The 20151-nt window shown below is 45.0% G+C and overlaps 1 protein-coding gene across 2 annotated transcripts in view; it reads left to right on the plus strand.

Annotated features, from left to right (window-relative positions):
- Window positions 1-854: 854 nt before the first annotated feature.
- Window positions 855-20151, plus strand: part of LOC311065049 (uncharacterized protein) — a 47695-nt gene continuing 28398 nt past the window's right edge. The window contains exons 1-8 of one of the 2 annotated variants that reach the window (XM_084085229.1): window positions 855-956; window positions 2550-2624; window positions 6437-6480; window positions 7136-7218; window positions 8447-8609; window positions 9258-9371; window positions 10257-10370; window positions 11061-11174. In XM_084085229.1, the coding sequence (XP_083941355.1) occupies window positions 8455-8609; window positions 9258-9371; window positions 10257-10370; window positions 11061-11174 (497 nt within the window). In that variant the 5' untranslated portion in view covers window positions 855-956; window positions 2550-2624; window positions 6437-6480; window positions 7136-7218; window positions 8447-8454. Of the gene's footprint in view, window positions 957-2549; window positions 2625-6436; window positions 6481-7109; window positions 7219-8446; window positions 8610-9257; window positions 9372-10256; window positions 10371-11060; window positions 11175-20151 lie in introns of those variants that run through there. The other variant, XM_084085230.1, reaches the window with a different exon arrangement.

Below are 20151 nucleotides of genomic sequence, written 5' to 3' on the forward strand. Positions count from 1 at the left end.
TACTTGTAACAGATTATTTCTACATTGAATACTTGAGTATATTGATACTTTTACTTAAGTGAAACAATTGAGTTTTTCCACCACTGCTGGCTTCTTAGAGGACAGTGTTACTTGAGATCAGGAGGAGATCAAGTTCTACCAGTTCTACCTCACCAAACCAAAACAAACTATTGTTTCCATTACGGTGACCTGATCTTTTTTTTTTGCCTTTTTGCCCTTTTGCAGTACAGTAGAGAATGACAGGAAAAAGGGGGAGAGTGAGATAGGGAGTGATACGCAGGAGTAAAAGTACAATATTTTCCTCTGAGATGTAGTGGAGTAGAAGTAAAAGTATTGGAAATTGGAAAAACTCAAGTAAAGTACAAATACCTCAAAACTGTACTAAAAGTAAATGTAAATGTACTTAGTTACTTTCCACCACTGCTTGGTATTAGTAAAGACTCAAGCAGCAGCGTTCTGAATCAACTGTAGCTGTGTGTTGTTTATTTTATTATTTTTTTGGGAGACCTGTAAAGACTCCGTTACAGTAGTTACTCACAGTTACTTACATTTTGTTTGATTGAAGAATAACTAGTATGTGTACAGTATATTATATAATAAAATGGGTTGGTCATTGATTCATGTCTTCTCATATTAATTATTAAAAGCTTTACTTTTCAGTGTCATATATTAAATTGATAACATCCACTTCCAGTAAACTTTTTTTAGTACTCTGCCCTTTGCGCCTCAAGGAGTGTCAGCTACATAGAGGGGGGGAGGGGGGGGTGGACCTATAACACAGTGTAAGAGACATTCATGTAGATACACGGTGGACCTTTTATATGATGACACAACAGTGAACTGAACAGTCTCCATTTGAACATGACAGGACAACAGTGAACTGAACGGTATGGAGTGGACTACATTGTGACATGAAACAACAAACAGAAGAACCACAGCTTACAAGTTAATGTAAGGTAAGTGTTTATCCCATTAAAACCAGGAAAGTATCTGTGTCATTTTATACTTTTGGCTATAAAGTCTTATAGTCTACTTGCCAGCCCATAGAGCCCCATTGTGAACCCGGAAATGTTGAGTACACCAAGGTTTTATGTTAGAAATGTTGAGTATGGGTCCCCAGCATGTAGAAACTGGCTGCCGGATGCTAACTTGGATATGTTGAGCAATTTTCAGAATTAGCGTAATTAGCTTTTATTAGCATAATCACCTATATGGACAATATTTCAGCAATAGTCCCGGGCCTTAGGGATATTTTTGCGCTAATCAGTCTTAAATGCACCAAATTTAGCCCAGATGTAGCCATGGGCATGCTCTAATGATTCCAACCAAGCGGGGTGTCCGCTTGGTTGGAGCTAAACAAAGCCATGCAGTCGTAGGTGTACAGGGAGTAGAGAAGGGTGCTCAAAACGCATCCCTGAGGGGCTCCTGTGCTGAGGGTCAGGGGGGCAGAAGTCATAGTTCCCATCCTCACCACCTGACGTCGCTCTGTCAGGAAGCTGCACAGACTTGGGTTTGGACCTAGACTCCGTAGCTTGGTGTCTAGTTTGAGGGGGATTATGATATTGAACGCTGAGCTGTAGTCTATGAACAGCATTCTCACATATGACTTGTCACTCTCAAGGTGTGAGAGGGTGGTGTGGAGTGATGTGGAAATGGCATCATAGGCAAATTGTAGGGGGTCGAGTGTGGGTGGCAGCTTGTTGTTGATCATCACTCTGACATGTTTCTCAAAGCATTTGCTCACTATGGGTGTGAGTGCAACAGGCCTCCAGTCATTTAACTCGGTTACTTTGCCTTTTTTAGGGACCGGGACAATGATTGCTGTTTTGAAGCATGATGGTACTTTGCTTTGCTTTTTATTTAGTTAAAATGTAGTAAGAGTGATACTTGATCTCTTAACCTTGAAAGCACCAAACATCAAAGACAAAGTGTCCAGAAGGAGATTTGAAACCAGGTTTGTCATTTCACTGGCAGCTGCACTAACCAGTTGTCTAAAGCACCAGGTCCACTAGGGGGCAGCAGACATCCAGCTACTTGGTCAGATATATGTTACATTTATACGAAGCTCATGGAAGCAATGTCATTGGTTATCCAGGTGTCAATCAACTCTAGTCAACATAGCAGGTTTGGAGAGGGGGTGGGACTAAAGAAAAGGAAAAAGGAAGACAGTCTGAGAGTGAGAGAAACAGGTGAAAACAGTGATGTTTAAGTGTTGGTTATAAAGCTAAATGTCACCAAATTAAGAGCCAAGGATTAATATCAGTGTGTATATATAATACTGTGTGTGTGGTGTGGTGTGGTGTGGTGTGGTGTGTGTGTGTGTGTGTGTGTGTGTGTGTGTGTGTGTGTGTGTGTGTGTGTGTGTGTGTGTGTGTGTGTGTGTGTGTGTGTGTGTGTGTGTGTGTGTGTGTGTGTGTGTGTGTGTGTGTACGCTCTCTCTCAACCAAGATAAGCACAGCAGCCACATACAGTACTGTCATTGCATGCGGTAACTACATACAGAAGTTGATGGGTAACATTCTTAACTGACTGTTAAAATCTCCCACAAGGTTACAGATTCTTCCTTGTAGTCTTCAGTGCAGCGCTGCCACACAGGGTGAGATGACGAAGGTGGAACCCTCGAGGTAGGTTTATACCTTCTTTCAATAATTATTGAAAGAAACGAGCAAGTATGGTCTTTTATGGGCGCATCACATGCTTGCAGGGGTCATCACCATGCCAGCTTGTGATGGACATTTTCATTAATATTTTATTTTTGCCACAGACATACAAAATAAGTGATCAATAATTTTACCAGAAATACTAAATGAACTCCTAATATGCCATAGTGTAGACACTATGGCATATTAGGAGTTCATTTGTGTGTGTGTGTGTGTGTGTGTGTGTGTGTGTGTGTGTGTATATATACACACACACACACACACACACACACACACACACACACACACACACACACACACACACACACACACACACACACACACACACACACACACACACACACACAGTATGTCTAGGTGTGCCCTGGGATCTTTTGGCTACACCAGGTGTGCCTTGGCACCAAAAACGGAAGTCTATTCTGTATTTGGGATTTCAATAATTGGGCCTTATCAGTACAGTTAGTGCTTCCATCACACTTTACATGAGCAAAGGGCCATTTAGGTGCAGAGGTGAGTGGGTGCGTGTCTAATGGTTATTATAGAGATTGCTGGCTTGCAGTGGTGTAAACTAACTATGTAGCCTACATTTACTCACCACACAATTTTTAGGTATTTTTACTTTACTAGAGCTTTTCCAGTTTTCAGTACTTTTACTTCTACTCCACTACAACTAGGAGGCTAATATTGTACCTTTACTCCACTACAATTATTTGAAAACTTTAGTTACTAGTTACTTTGTAGATTTTGATCATTATCACAAAACATACATTAACCACTTCAACCCTATATACAGAACATTTCGGCTGTTTGAAAATAACCGATCTTTCAAGCTCACAATGCGTCGCAATCCTCACAAAAGATTTTTATACAATTCATATATTTGAAAACTCCATTCTGCATAATGAGTACTTTCTACTTTTGGTACTTAAGTGAAACAATTGAGTTTTTCCACCACTGCTGGCTTTTTTAGAGGACAGTGTTACTTGAGGTCAGGAGGAGATCAAGTTCTGCCAGTTTTACCTCACAAAACCAAAACAAAACTATTTGTTTCCATTACGGTGACTATCTTTTTTTTTGCCTTTATTGATAGTACAGTAGAGAATGACAGGAAACAGGGGGAGAGAGAGATAGGGAGTGATATGCAGCTAAGGTCGTGGGAAAGGGACGCGAACCCTGCAACATGCCGTCAGGCATCAGAGCCCATGTGGTATGCACCTGGTCCGCCAGGCCAGCGGGCACGCCTTCGGTGACCATCTTGATGAGACATATTTTATCATGATGAGAAAGTCTTAGACCTGGCATAGTTGTGATGCAAGGCATGCTATGGATATGGGGTTTCCACGGATTATGATTGTGGAGTGTTGTTATAGTTATATATAATGTTATTTTTGGACACTTTGAAACACTTTCAACGGGGAAAACAACAAGCTTTACTTTTCCTGCTAAAAATGTAAATGGCCCACGGACATAGACCACACTTGTCCGTGTACGGACACTCAAGTACTGTACTTCTGTAATTCATGAATACTGTAATTCTGAGGTGTTTTTACTTTACTGGAGTATTTCCTATTTTCCTACTTTTACTTTTTACATCTCACAGGCAAACATTGTACTTTTTACTCCACTGCAAATATTTGAAAACTTTAGTTACTAGTTACTAGATTTTGATTATTATTACAAAACATACATTAACCACTTCAGTCCTATTTAAACTGTGGATGATAAAGAGGTCCTACTGGTAATCCAGGAGATAGTAGATTGGTAGAATGAAGGCACTCTCAAACTTGAAGTATGAGTATAATAGAAAAGGTTTATTACAGCAAGATAGCAAGCTTCAGCGATACAGCAAACAAACTCCGTCACAATACTGTCTGCCCCTTCTCCCCCTCGCTCTCATATATATCTTTCCCCCTCCTCCCCTATTCTTCCCCTCTTCTCACACCCCCTGTCTGTCCTCCCCTCCTTCCTGCGGGAGACATGAGTCATAATTGCACATTTGTTCCTTCATCCACTCTCAGTGGACAACAGAAAAGCACACAACATGTTTTCGTTCCCCCTTTGCCAATTATGTCAAAGAGATTAGCCTGACATCAAACCCACCTTAAAGTATCATTCATAGTCGGACGTAATGATACTGTGGAGTCTCACTAGGGCACCGCCCGACAGGTAAGCACCTCACCAGGGAGAAGCAGTGGGAGAGAGGCAGAGAGAGGCCAGGCAGACAGCAGCGCAGCCTGGGACACGTCATAGAGGGGCGGTACCTACCTGTCCTCATCATGAATCAACCTCAACTCCGCACACCTGCGCTGGCCAGCTAGGTGCGGTCCCCAAACATTAAAGCACAGCCACTCTGCCTCATTCTCCACTGGCTCTCCTGGTGACTGGACGGGTGCTTTCGGGCGGTGAGTGAGAATCTCCACTAAATTCCCAACACTAGTAACGACATTGTGTGTGAATTGAAGTCTAAAAGAATGTCTCTTTTATTTTTATAGGCAACCTATGGAACGCACTAAAATGCATGGAATGTGAATGTGAATGGAAAATACCCCGACCCCGGGAAGAACCTGTGATGGAAAACTTACCTTATGATTTGTGATTTGTGAACTATGATTTGAAAACAAAGAAAAGTAATAACAAGGCCTTTCGGGCATCTCGCCTGTTCAATAAATACCCTTTATTGGGCTTGTACCCTGCCTATTGTCTCTTGACCTTGATCAGTGTCCCACAATACGTAACGAGCGCCGGCGCTCCTTGCGTTGTCGTTTTTTACTCCCCCTCCGTCACTTACGGCTCCAGTTTTTCCGTCCGTTCAGTCGACATTCACCGTCAGCCCGACGTACGGTCACTACGTTTTGCCTGTAGTACCACTGGGCTACAATGCTAGTTTCATAGCATTGTAGCATTGTTGCCAGATTTTGTGAGAGAAATAAGTAACCAGGTCTATGAAAACAAGCCCAAAAGAATCGACTAGGCCACATATGAACAGTGGTGGAAAACGTACTCAAATGTTTTACTTAAGTAAAAGTGCGACGCGTTGTGAGCTTGTAGATCGGCTATTTTCAAATAGCCTATGTATAAAATAGGGCTAAAGTGGTTAATGTATGTTTCATAATATCATCATTTATATCTGAAAAGTAACTAGTAACTAAAGTTTTCAAATAATTGTAGTGGAGTAAAAGTACAATATTTGCCTCTGAGATGTAGTGGAGTAAAAGTAAAAATATTGGAAATTGGAAATACTCAAGTAAAGTACAATTACCTCAAAATTTTACTTAAGTACAGTACTTAAGTAAATGTACTTAGTTACTTTACACCACTGCATATGAAAATAGCAGATCTACAATATATATTTGAGAATCACTGGTTTAAATAATAATTGGCCCAAATAAGCAACTACACTTTAGAAACAAGCCCAAATAAAACCGCAGCCAACAATAAAAAATTGCTTGTTTGTACTATACAGAAAAATAAGCCCAAAGTCGCTTATAATAAGCAGACATGGCAACATTGGGTACGGTACGGAGCGACCATGCATGTGTCTGTAAAGAACGGACGGAATCCCTCACCCCCTGACGCACGTTCCAGACCCATCTAGGGACTTTGAACGGGCCTTAAGTTATGCTTCTTCTCACTCCTTTTCGAATATGCATTTTCTGTTAATCTGTTAATCACAATTAATTGCTTTCATATTCGTACTTTAAGTCAGTACTTTTTACACCACTGCATAACACTCTCCTTTACTCTTTTTACCCATACCAAATGATCCCACCGGCCAGATTGGACTTCACAGCCAGTTTTGACACCCTTGATGTAAGGCAAGGTAAGGCAAGTTTATTTATATACTATAATAATTATTTTATATCGCTATTTCAACAAGACAATTCAAAATGCTATATCCCAAAACATGAAGAGCATTAAGACAAAAGAAACACATTATGAAATGATGTTTGAATACAATTAAAACATAATTATTGAGGAATTAAATAGGAATAAGCCAAAATAAAATGTTTACATACTGTATGACAATACAATTCAGGGGGTCCGCGCATAATTCCGACATCCCATTATTCCAACCATTAGTAAAGACTCAAGCAGCAGCGTTCTGAATCAACTGCAGCTGTGTGATGTTTATTTATTTTTTATTTTTTTGCGAGACCTGTAAAGACATTGATTCATGTCTTCTCATATTAATTATTAAAAGCTTTACTTGTGTCATATATTAAATTGGTAGCATCCACTTTTTTAGTACTCTGCTCTTTGCACCTCAAGGAGTGTCAGCTACATAGAGGGGGGGGGCTATAACACAGTGTAAGAGACATTCATGTAGATACACAGTGGACCTTTTTATATGATGACACAACAGTGAACTGAACAGTCTCCATTTGAACATGACAGGACAACAGTGAACTGAACAGTCTCCATTTGAACATGACAGGACCACAGTGAACTGAAAAGTCTCCATTTGAACATGACAGGACAACAGTGAACTGAACGGTATGGACTACATTTTGACATGAAACAACAAACAGAAGAACCACAGCTTACAAGTTAATGTAAGGTAAGTGTTTATCCCATTAAAACCAGGAAAGTATCTGTGTCATTTTATACTTTTGGCTATAAAGTCTTAGTGGGTTAGCCTATACTAAAACCACTTAGTTTGTTCACACCAAAACACTTCTCAATTCGGCTTTCTGCTTCTTACCCCTTCCCCACTCTTCCCCTTCCTCTCTTGTGGTTATGATGTAACAAAAACAAAAAAAGGCAAAGACAGACAAAAATACGAGCATTCTAAAAAATAATCTGAGTTATCTAATGTTGACAGGTGGCATAAGTTGCCTGTCACTCCAGTGCTATCCATGTGTCACCTGACACACACACACACACACACACACACACACACACACACACACACACACACACACACACACACACACACACACACACACACACTGTTCCCGGTGAGCTCTGCTCTGTCTACTGTAAATCACGTGATTTAGAGGCAGGGCGGATTAACCCTTCGTGGTGCCCGGTGCTTGAACCCGGTTCGGTGCCCCCCCCCCCCCCCCCACCGGTAGGTGGGGGGGGGGGGGGGGGGGGTTTCATTTAAGATAAAGAGCTTAAAAATAAACAGTTTTACAGTAAATTTATTTGATCATTAAACATATAATGTCTCTTTCTTCTAAATGAACTGTTGGACAAGTCAACATCTTAAAGTCAACAACTTTGTTTTAGTGAATAAAACATTATTTTAACCATGGTAGAATATTTTAATACAATAATCCAGGCACCACTGTTGTTTTAGTTATAGTATAAGCAACAGTTAACTAGTTATATTATAACTAAATATTAGAACTAACACAACACCCCACAACAGGATGGTTGTATGGACTCCCTGCACTTCTATTGAGACATTGTGTGGTTTGGTAGGACACCTACTGGTTGAATAGAGCTATTGCATCTACATCTAGCGTAGCATCAGGATATGATGGTGATATTGCCTCATACCAGGTTTAAAGTTAATATTTGTATGTAATCACCCAAATCAATTGTCAAATCAAAATGTATTCTTTTTTAAATAAACACTGCAACAGTCACATTATTTTGCAACCATACATTTATTATGTCACTTTTTGCACACCCCCTGAAATGTCAACTTCTACTGGTGTAAAAAGTGGGTGAAATCTTATGTCGAAATGTATGTTTGTGTGCAACTGCATCCAGCATGATCTGTGTTCTGATCTAATTTGTTGACTGTAACACATGTTACATTGACATGTTTAATAAAGACCAAAAGATGAGTCTGCCTGTGGAGAGGGAGGAGGAGGAAACTGACAAACAGCAAATCCATGGACGAGAGTCTCTAACACCCAGCTGTGTGTCTATGAAGAGTGACGGGTCTAAATGTGAACCTCCTAACTTCAGTGACAAACCTGGACCTCCAGACTCAAAGTATGTATATCCTCCTATCAATATACACAACACTAATATGACAGACTGATGTCATCATAACTTACATGTGCAAATCCCCCCCAAAAAAGCTAAGAAACAACACAGTGTCTAATAACAGTGAAAAAAGCTAATTGAAAAGCCACAACACCCCTAGTGCATTAGGATGACCCGATCAGTCACCAGAAGCACGGACGTGTGTTTTCAGTGAATCTAACATGGTTAAAATGTAGTTTGAAGTCACAATGGATTAGTAGGAATGGGGCTTGTCTGATAAAACAAATATCAAATATCTTAATAACTGTCTGGGGTGCTCACAAAAGCCTGAGTAGTTAAAATGACCCCAGAAGTGTTTTAAAGTGTAATACCCTTTAAATAATAATGCAATTACACTTGGTTAAATTCACCATTAGTTAATGGTGAGGACCAGGAATCAATGATGAGTATGTAATACATTTATGATGAATTGATGTATGAGTTCATCATTAAATCATCATTAATTAAGGGTTAATTCTGCAAATGAATTTGCATGCTCAAGTAAAGTGTGACCCCTATCTCTTATACTTGACTAATGGGACGTAACAATGAAGAATCCTGAACAATCCAACTTTCATTCGCACAATAATTGTATACACATTTTTATGATTTCAGACTTCTTTGCCAGAGAGCAGAGTCTCCAACACCCAGTTGTGTGTCTATGAAGAGTGACTCTTCTAGACATCTTCCTCCTCTCTTCAGTAATGAACCTGAACCTCCAGACACAAAGTATGCGAATCCTCCTACAAAACATACAATATACACAACACTATGACACAAAAAGTGATCTCCTCCTAAGTTAAATGTGTAAAATGACTAAGATCGAGACAGAGTCTAATAGCAGTGTGTCCTCCCTGTCCAATCTTTAGCTATAGATTGTAAGTTAATATGTGTGCAGTTTGTGAATGAAGTTGTACAAACCACAATGTGGTGATTAGTGGTGAAGCTGCATTATACAGACAGGCTGCTTATGTGTGCATGTCCTATCTATGGAACAAACTTTGAAATATCTATCCGTCCGTCCGTCCATCTGTCTGTCTGTCCGTCCGTCCAGAGATTTCATAGATGGTTTCAAACCGTCATCACTAAGTAAAGTTGACCTTTCACTCTGCTTCAGTCTGCTCTTTTTTCTCTCCCCACCAAACTTCTTTGCCGAAAATAGCCGATGAACAAGCTCACAACGCCTCGCAGCGCGAGGTGTTGTGAGCTTGTAGATCTGTTATTTTTGGCAAACTTTCCCCTCAGAATAGGAATGCTAGGGTTCAAGTAATTAGTTTATTAAAATAAATGTACTCCTATCACACAAAGATTTGGTGGCCCCCCTGCATTAACTCTGAGGACCCCCTAGGGGCCCTGGACCCGCTGTTGAAGACCCCTGCATTACGGGATATCTTCAGATTATTATTGCACTGCAGTGTTTTCATTACTATATTTTACTGTTCCAATTCTTTTTTTTCCCCCTTTTTTTTTTTTGCTTGTAGCTGTACTGTAGAGAAGCTCAAACCCAATAATTGTATTTTCTTATACACATATAACGGGATGTGATAATATAGGATCTTGAAAAAACCCACTTTTCATTCACATGACAATTGTAGAAACGTTGTATGATTCCAGAAGTCTTTACCACAGCCCAGAGTCTCCTACACCAAGCTGTGTGTCAATTAAGAGTGACCGGTCTAGAGTTATCTCTCCTTTCTTCACTGATGAACCTGGACCTCCAGACACAAAGTATGTGAATCCTCCTATACTTTATACATAACACGACGGATGATAACATGACAGACTGATATCATCATAAGTTACGCGTGCAAATCCCCCCCCCCCAAAAAAACAACAACAACAAACTAAGCAAAGAAACAACACAGTGTCTAATAACAGTGAAAAAAAGCCAAATTAAAAAAAGCCACAACACCCCTCGTGCATTAGGATGACACGATCAGTCACCAGAAGCACGGACGTGTGTTTTCAGTGAATCTAACATGGTTAAAATGTAGTTTGAATTTACAATGGATTAGTAGGAATGGGGCGTGTCTGATAAAACAAATATCAAATATCTTAATAACTGTCTGGGGTGCTCACAAAAGCCTGAGTAGTTAAAATGACCCCAGAAGTGTTTTAAAGTGTAATACCCTTTAACTAATAATGCAATTACACTTGGTTAAATTCACCATTAGTTAATGGTGAGGACCAGGAATCAATGATCAGTACGTAATACATTTATGATGAATTGATGTACGAGTTCATCATTAAATCATTATTAATTAAGCGTTAATTCTGCAAATGAATTTGCATGCTCAAGTAAAGTGTGACCCCTATCTCTTATACTTGACTAATGGGACGTAACAATGAAGAATCTGAATCTCGAACAATCCAACTTTCATTCGCACAATAATTGTATACACATTTTTATAATTTCAGACGTCTTTGCCAGAGAGCAGAGTCTCCAACACCCAGTTGTGTGTCTATGAAGAGTGACTCTTCTAGACATCTTCCTCCTCTCTTCAGTAATGAACCTGAACCTCCAGACACAAAGTATGTGAATCCTCCTACAAAACATACCATATACACAACACTATAACACAAAAAGTGATCTCCTGCTAAGTTAAATGTTTAAAATGACTAAGATCGAGACAGAGTCTAATAGCAGTGTGTCCTCACCGTCCAATCTTTTGCTATAGATTGTAAGTTAATATGTGTGCAGTTTGTGAATGAAGTTGTGACAATTGCACATTATTATTATAAGTATTCCACTCGACCTCTGCATGTTATTATATTTGTAAATATATGTATGTAACATGTTTGAATCCATGAGAAAATATGAACTGATCCTATTCACATGAACTGTAACGGGTCTGATTGGGGGGGTAATTGAATCATTGATGCCACCCGAGGTTACTAATACAGGGGGGTTGAACCAACCAAACCTTTTGGTGACAGGTTGAACGGAGGAGGAAAGCAGAGACCTTGAAGCGCCAGTTTATACCGTTTTGATCTAAGTTTAAACGTGACATTAGACTGCAGCTAAGGTTAAAAGGACTTCCGAGCCCCGCAGAGTTTGGAACCGGCCGTTCTTTGTCGTTTTGAGTCGTGAGGCACTCACTATGGGAAACAGCGCCATCTGGCGATGCAACAGAGCTACACAATACGCTCCCGGGGCCCATTTCATTGGGCTAGAGGGTATGTCACGTAACCGGCTGTCCCTTCCCCTTTCCGGAAGGACATATAAGGGCTGGTCGTGACGTAGTACTTCCTCTTCAGTTCCTCTGTTCGCAGATGTTACAAGGCTACACGCTTGTTAAAAACTGAATTCTACATTTATTCGACAATTACTACACTTCAGGACCCAAAGTGAGAAACCAGCTTTAGCCCTAAAAGCGGAGACTAGGATAAGTCACCCACGGGTTTTCTCGCTCGACTAAACTCCAGGAAACTAACTTTATTCTACCTCGTGGTGAGCCGGTGTTAGCCCTTAGCTGCCTCTGAGCCTAGCCGCTAGCTGTTACTAGCTTCGGCTACCTCCACAGCGCTAACCCCCTTTCCCGCTGAGAAACTAACTTTATTCTACCTCGTGGTGAGCCGGTGTTAGCCCTTAGCTGCCTCTGAGCCTAGTCGCTAGCTGTTACTAGCTTCGGCTACCTCCGCAACGCTAACCCCCTTTCCCGCTGAGCTAACTCCCCGAACAGAGCTGTTAGCCTAGCTTTTTGTGAGCCGACGTTAGCTTAAAGCTGTTCTTGGCCTAGCCGCTAACTTACTAGCTTAGCTGTTTGGCTACTTCCACAGCGCTAACCCCCTATCCGTTGAGCTAACTCCCCGAATAGAGCTGTTAGCCTAGCTTTTTGTCGCTCTTTTCCACGATACTCGAACTGTGTTGCTTGTCTCGTCCGGCTCCCGGTGAGGCTGCTTCGTCACAGATACGGCCTGTGCCGGTAGTTTTAGTGGACACCAGCGGCTCTCGCTCTGTCCCCCCGAAACTAGCGGAGACTAGGATAAGTCACCCACGGGTTTTCTCGCTCGACTAAACTCCAGGAAACTAACTTTATTCTACCTCGTGGTGAGCCGGTGTTAGCCCATAGCTGCCTCTGAGCCTAGCCGCTAGCTGTTACTAGCTTCGGCTACCTCCACAGCGCTAACCCCCTTTCCCGCTGAGCTAACTCCCCGAACAGAGCTGTTAGCCTAGCTTTTTGTGAGCCGACGTTAGCTTAAAGCTGTTCTTAGCCTAGCCGCTAACTTACTAGCTTAGCTGTTTGGCTACTTCCACAGCGCTAACCCCCTATCCGTTGAGCTAACTCCCCGAATAGAGCTGTTAGCCTAGCTTTTTGTCGCTCTTTTCCACGATACTCGAACTGTGTTGCTTGTCTCGTCCGGCTCCCGGTGAGGCTGCTTCGTCACAGATACGGCCTGTGCCGGTAGTTTTAGTGGACATCAGCGGCTCTCGCTCTGTCCCCCCGAAACCCTCCCGCGATACTCGAACTGTGTTGCTTGTCTCGCCCGGCTCTCGGTGAGGCTGCTTCGTCACAGATACGGCCTGGCTTTAACCAGCTTAACTGTTTCGGCTACAGCCGCAGCTGCTTCTTTCACCACGCGATGGCTCGCTACGGTCAGGCCAGGGCCTGTACGGGGAACGCCGAAGGTGCTAGCGGTGCTCGCCCAGCACCACCGCGACACTCCCGCCTCCCTACCCCAACTCCAGCTGCCACGAGCGGTGGCCCGCGGTAAGCTAGCCCGACCCCCTTCGTGAGCGGAGTACGCGACGTTGACCGCCCTGTTCCTCCCAGTGTCTACAGAGCAGACGCAGGGTAGTTTTTTGCACATTCTGTGAGGTCAGTACAAAATATAATGCCTGTTTTTTGTGCCAATAAAATTTGTTACAAAGAACCAAACCTTTGCATTATTCAAACCATGTCGACATGAGTCCACAATGCTAGGAAAATGGTCGGTGCTCGTCCTCCTACACTGTCGGATACAACATGTTATGCATATCAACGTCAGTATATTGTGGTACTTAATGCTTATCACTGTGCCAATATGTCTGTCACACTTGTCACATATTGCATTTCCAAATACGGCTGGGATACGATATAATGCCTTAATGTCAATATATTGTTTTTATTGCCTGTTTTTGTGCTATTATGGTTGTTCTTTCACCACACCCTGCATGGTTCAGACACTATCTGAAATAAACCCATAGTGATTGGACGGAACCGGTTTCTCGGCCTTCCAAACACTGACGGGATACGAAGTATAATGCGTTTATCCATTATTTTTTATATAATGTTCGCCATTATGCCAATGTGTTTGCTACACTGAATTGACTAACTCTGAACTAAGCCCTTAATGATTGGACGGAACCGGTTTCTCGGCCTTCCAAACACTGACGGGATACGAAGTATAATGCGTTTCTCCATTATTTTTATATAATGTTCGCCATTATGCCAATGTGTTTGCTACACTGAATTGAATAACTCCAGTGCAGATGGGAAAACCAGTCTCCAGCCTCCACAGCCAAACAGAGGAGCATGTCGCACTTACTGTAAGATCTGTGAAGAAATACCCTGTGATTGTGGTTTTACATGCGTTGAAAAGTACAAAACCTTGTCTTTTTCAAACTCCGCCTGTGTGCCAGGGAGAACGAGGACCGTTCTCGATGGTCTGCCTTTGGGCCCACAGTATCCGAAAAACCCCTCGTCGGTTTTTCAGATACGTGTGGGACAAGCAATCTGACCCCCCCCATGAGCCCACAGTATTTGGTAAAGCCGGTTCTCGTTTTTCCAAATACGTGTGGGACAGAAACACTGCATGTACTGACTCCATTGAAGGTAACAATAAAACCAGTTGTAAAATCAATTGTAAGAACGGTACCACCCCTGTCCGCCAGAGGGCGCCTTTGCACCTTGGCACAGGCGTCACGCCCGTTTTTACAACCGATTCCACCATCTTGGAGAGGGCGCCAAAACGCTTCTGCATCACAGGGCCCTCTCAAGATGGCCGAACGGAAGGTAAACAAGTTACATACTTCCGTGTCCGACCGGAGACGGACGTCGAGCGTCCCCCACCGGATGTTGACGTCGGGGAGGTACCGCGTACTGTCTCACGTGACCTCCCCGAATCCAACTGTTTCCTTTTCCGACCGGAGACGGACAAGGGGCTTCTCCGACCGGATACCAATGTTGGGGAGGCACCGCGTGCGGGGTCACGTGAATTTCCCGAATCCTTCTGTCAATCAGGTAACACCCGTACTGCCTCTATCGAGCGTCACACGTTTGGCAACGCCAGAGCGTGCGAGCGCGTCACTGGTCTCCATGACAACGGGCAGACAGCCGGTGGAGCGAGCAGTTTCTTTAACTCGCCTCAACCCACTAGCTCGCTGTCTAGCGAAATGGAAAGCTTGCGACCCGTCTCATTGGGTGCTGCGCACCATACAGAAGGGTTACAAGTTACAGTTTTGCATGAAACCCCCGATGTCAGACAAAGTGATTTTCTCCAGCGCGACGGGCGCAGCGGCAGTTACGTTACGAGAGGAGGTTCTCTCTCTCCTAAACAATGGCGCAATAGGAGAGTTCTCCCCAGATCGGAAACGCCTGGGTTTTTACTCAAAGTTTTTCCTGGTTCAGAAAAAGGGGGGGGGGTGTACGTCCCATACTGGACCTGAGAGGTCTCAATAAATTTCTAACGAAATTCAATTTTCGCATGCTGACGAACGCAGCGTTACTACGCACGGTGCGTCAGGGCGACGGATGGACCAGCATAGACTTAAAGGATGCGTGTTTCCACGTTCCCGTCTACCCGGTGCACAGGAAATTTCTGCTGTTGTTTTCACCTAGCGGCTACCTAGCCTCGCTTACGACAACACTGTGTTGCTTAATGCAGCAGGTACGTCAGTGTTACACTGGTTTTCTGTACTGGTCAGGCTCAGTACAGCAGTAACACACTGTGGTTGTACCGGTCAGCTCCCCTGGACAACAACGTGATTTTCCACGTACCTTTACATGCCTCCTATGTCAGACACAGGATGTTCCTCTCATGCGGAGAGGTAATGCAGCCATGTCTCTGAGCAAGGGCATCTTCAGAAAACCGTCTACGAATTGGAACCTAGAGGTTACTTAGGTAACCCCGTTTTTTTTCCCAGTTTTTGGTACAACTGGTTTTCGTGTGTTTTCTGGCCAAAGAAGGAGGGGGGAGGCTATGTGACCCTTTCTGGATGAAGGGGTCTCATCAAGTCTCTTACGAAATTCAGGTTTTCGTATGCTGATGACCGTGGCGCTCCTGCGCACGTTCGGTCAGGGGGACAGGTGGATCAACGTAGCCCTGAGGCGCGATTACTGTCGGTTTTTCACTGTCGGTTTCTAGAAGGAGCGTTTTGGTTCCGTCCCAGCAGTCCTCCCTTATAGGGTTCTCACTGGACTCGACCACGCTCGCAGCACGTCTGTCTCAGGAGTGGTTAGACGGCTTCCTGTCCTGTGTGAGGCCTTTCCACGTAGGAAAGACAGTCACTTACAGGCTGTGCGTGCAGGTGGCGGGTCTCATGACTTCAGCCATACACCTGACCTGCCTAAGTAGGCTATTTTGGGACCTTTTCAGTGGTGGATGCGGGCTCTCAGGATCCCACCTACCGTGGACCCTCGACAAGGTCTGGTGTCTCCACTTGCGTGGATTCACTTAGGCTGTGCTCATGCGCACCCTTTCTGTCAGAAGGCGTCAGGGGAGGCGCTGTGATCTCACGGACGGCTGTCACGACGGACGCCAGCCTGATTTGGACCAGGTTCGATCGACCACAGGTCGATTTGTTTGCCTCAACAGAGAACGCGAAGTGCTCTCGCTTTTTCTCGGTGAAGGCAGCGGACTTTTCGTTGGGACTGGACGCGTTGGCTCACAGCTGGCCGAGGGAACTGCTTTATGCATTCCTGCCGCTGGAGTTGTTCCGCCCGACGTTGGAAAAGGGTCAGGCCCCAGGGCCTGACTGTACTGCCAGTTGCTCCAGGTTGGGGCGTGTGGGGATCGGAGATAACTTCTCTGCTCCACGCCGAACCCGGGTCCCTTCCTCCGATCGCGGACCTGCTGACGCAGGTGGGGACCGAGATCAACCACCCCAGCCCCTGGGACCTAGATCTGTGGCTCTGGCCTGTGTGAGGGCCAACCTAGATTCGTGTGGTCTGCCCCCTGACGTGGTGGTTACCATCCAGAGGGCGAGGGCCGTTTTCTACTAGGGCTGCCTATGACGTCAAATGGAATATTTTCGTGTCATGGTGCCAGGGGCAGTCACCAGTGGTGGTGGCTTTTCGGGCCCCGGTACGCGGCTTCCTTTTTCTCTTGCAGAGCAAGCTGAATCAGGGTTTGACCTTCTCGACGGTCATGGTGTACTTGGATGCCATCTCCGTCTGCCACGAAGGTTTTCGAAGGCGGGACGGTTGGCGATCGTCACCTGGTACGGCGGTTCTTGGGCGGGGCCAGACGGACCAGGCCGGGTAACAGGCCTCTGTTTCCGGCTTGGAATCTGGCGGTGGTGCTGAATGCACTCTGCCTTTCCCCCGTTTGAACGTCTCGAGACTGGGAGCCTCAAGGTGTTGAGTCTGAAAACAGTCTTTTTTGTGACCCTGGCTATGGCCAAGAGGGTCGGTGACCTGCATGCACTCCCGGTGAGTTCGGAGTGCTTGAGGTGCTCTGGGGATAGCAGACGGGTTCTGCTGACGCCAAACTTGGCGTTCGTTACCAAGACCGGGGGGGTTGCACCGGCTCCGGTCGGATTGGTTGCGTTTCATCCACCTCCTTTTGCTTCGGCGGTGGACGAGTGGTCACTTTGTTTCTGTCCAGTGAGGGCTTTGAGGCTCTACTGTCAGGTGACGGCGCCTGGTAGGTCGTAAACACGATTGTTTGTCACCTACGGCTGGGGTGACCAGCGGAAAGCGATGGCCAAGTCAACGCTTTCCAGGTGGATAGTTGAGGCCGTAAGGCTCGCCTATACTAGTAGTGGGGCCCCAGTACCTGTTGGATTGGGGGCGCACTCGACTAGGGGATTGGCTGCTTCCTGGGCCCTCTCTAGAGAGGTTTTCGGTCCAGGAGATTTGCAGGGCTGCTGACTGGTCGTCTCCTTCGACCTTTGCAGCTTTCTACAGCCTGGACATGGCGGCTTCCTCGGTGACGCACGCAGTCCTTGGCGTGGCAGCCTCATCTACTTGAGGTGCCTTTCTCCCCCTGATGTGATCCCGTGGGGCTAACAATCTGTTGGGTCCTAGGGAGCAGGGGGGCCCTGTTCCCTTACTAGGAGGTTAGTAGGTGACGAGCCTTGTCTTCTATTAGCTGAATGGGGAAGACTTCGGTCTGTCGGGGTTTTCGTTTATCTCATCCCTTGTGCCGTGTCCAGGCCCGGTGGGCCTGGGCGTCCCTGAAGCGGGGGCCCGCCGTGTGCGGGTCCCTGAGCCAGTAGGGGACGTGCGTTTTTTTCTGGGGATACAATGTTTTTAACGCTTCCGGGGGGTTTGTAGATCCCATAGTGAGTGCCTCACGACTCAAAACGACAAAGAACTAGAGGTTACGTAGGTAACCCCGGTTCTTTTAGTTTAGGAGTGAGGCACTCACCAAACACCCCTTTGTTTCGCCACTGCGAACAGAGGACCTGTGGTAAGAGGAAGTACTACGTCACGACCAGCCCTTATATGTCCTTCTGGAAAGGGGAAGGGACAGCCGGTTACGTGACATACCCTCTAGCCCAATGAAATGGGCCCCGGGAGCGTATTGTGTAGCTCTGTTGCATCGCCAGATGGCGCTGTTTCCCATAGTGAGTGCCTCACTCCTAAACTAAAAGAACCGGGGTTACCTACGTAACCTCTAGTTTCTACCGTGCGTTGGGACTACGAGCGCTGCGGTGGGGATTGGAGCCGACAGCCCAAACCGGTGAGATCAACCCGAGCGTTCTGCTCGTTTTTGGAATACAAATTAGAGGGGTACCCCGTCATTTAGTTATTATTTGGGCCGCGTCGGGCGGAGAAGACTTTTCTTTTCATTTGGATTATAAGGAACTGTTGCGTCGCGGCAGCGCGTCAGAAGAGGACGGTCGCGGGACTGTTTATTTATTTATTTAAACAGCGTGCGTGCATGACAGACTCTTAGACGCCGTGTGTTTTTGTTTATTGTTTTTGGTAGCATTGTGACCCGCTGGGCTACAAGGGACAGTGGGATTTGTTTGGGAGGGAGGGGCAGTTAAAGTGATTATTTTTTGTTTTTGATTCATTTGTTTGTTTGCTTGTTTATTTTATTTACCAGAGAGAATAACAGGGACAGAAGTCATTTTGAAAGTGTTCATATTTCATTTAAATACCGTTTGACCTGTCAATTATACCTGGCTATTATATAAAAAATCTTATCAGTTAAAACACCCACCGATCTCGTTGTTTTTCCTTTTTTTGGTAGTAATTATCCTTTCATGTAAAAAGGCCGATTGTTACATTTGGTGGCCCGTACGGGGATCGTGGGTTTAAAAGTAGACACTGAAAGCCAGCATTTTGAGAATTGATTTTGGGAAAAAAAAGGTAAAAGTGAATAATACACTGTAAAAAAAACTTCTGGAAAAAAACAATGGCACAAAGTGGGGGAAACCCAGAACAGTTAGCTCTGATTGTAGAGGAGCCAGCCACTGGTCAGGTCGAGGAGGAAGTGAGTATTCCAGAGCGCCAATCCTTTGAGCGTCACCGTAATCCTGTAGGTGAAATCACATCACTCATTAGCTCTCTGTATATCTCTGATGAGGATGGTGAGGATGAGGATGACGAAGAGGAGGAAATTGAGGGCCCGGGCCCAATACAGCAGGATTTGGCCATGATTAAGGACCAGATTCAAACCTTGGAAGGTCATGTGCACCATGTGCGGGGTGAGTTCGAGAAAGCAGCCGAGAGCACTATTAACCGGGAAGAGATTTTGAGGGAGTACATAGACGGTAGGATGGACCAGATGGAGGTGCTTGTGAGGAACACAGTCAAGCAATTAGAGCAAGGGGTTGTTGAGTGTTTACAGAGGAGGGATGAGAAATGGAATAATGAGGTCACAAGGATAAAAAGAGCAAGTACCACTCACCTCAGAAGGGTCCAAGTTTCACCTCGCCCAGAATTTAGTTTCTATGGAACACATACACCTCGCCCTCATCCCACAAGTACCCCCCACCGACAGTCCAACAGTACACCTCAGGTACCGCCCACTGCTGCCTCGCAGGGTCCATCCGTCCCAGTACCAGCCAGTCAGGCCGTCAGTGCACCTCAGGTAGCTCCCACTATGGCCTCACCTGACCTGCCCGCCCCCGTTTCTTCCAGTCCATCCGTCACGCCATCTGGGGGGCAGCACCCCGTTGCAGCTACTGACCAGTCCACTAGTGCACCACCTGCCAGTGCCTACCGATACACGAAACCCGCCATCAGAATGGAATTCCCTAAGTATGACGGATCTAAGGAGATTTCGGATATCATGTTCTTTGTGGAGCAATGTGAGAACTTCTTCTCCGTTAGGCCCCTGACAGACGTGGAGC

Source organism: Gymnoscopelus microlampas (genome assembly GCF_963454915.1).
Source record: "Gymnoscopelus microlampas genome assembly, chromosome: 17".
Taxonomy (NCBI): Eukaryota; Metazoa; Chordata; class Actinopteri; order Myctophiformes; family Myctophidae; genus Gymnoscopelus; species Gymnoscopelus microlampas.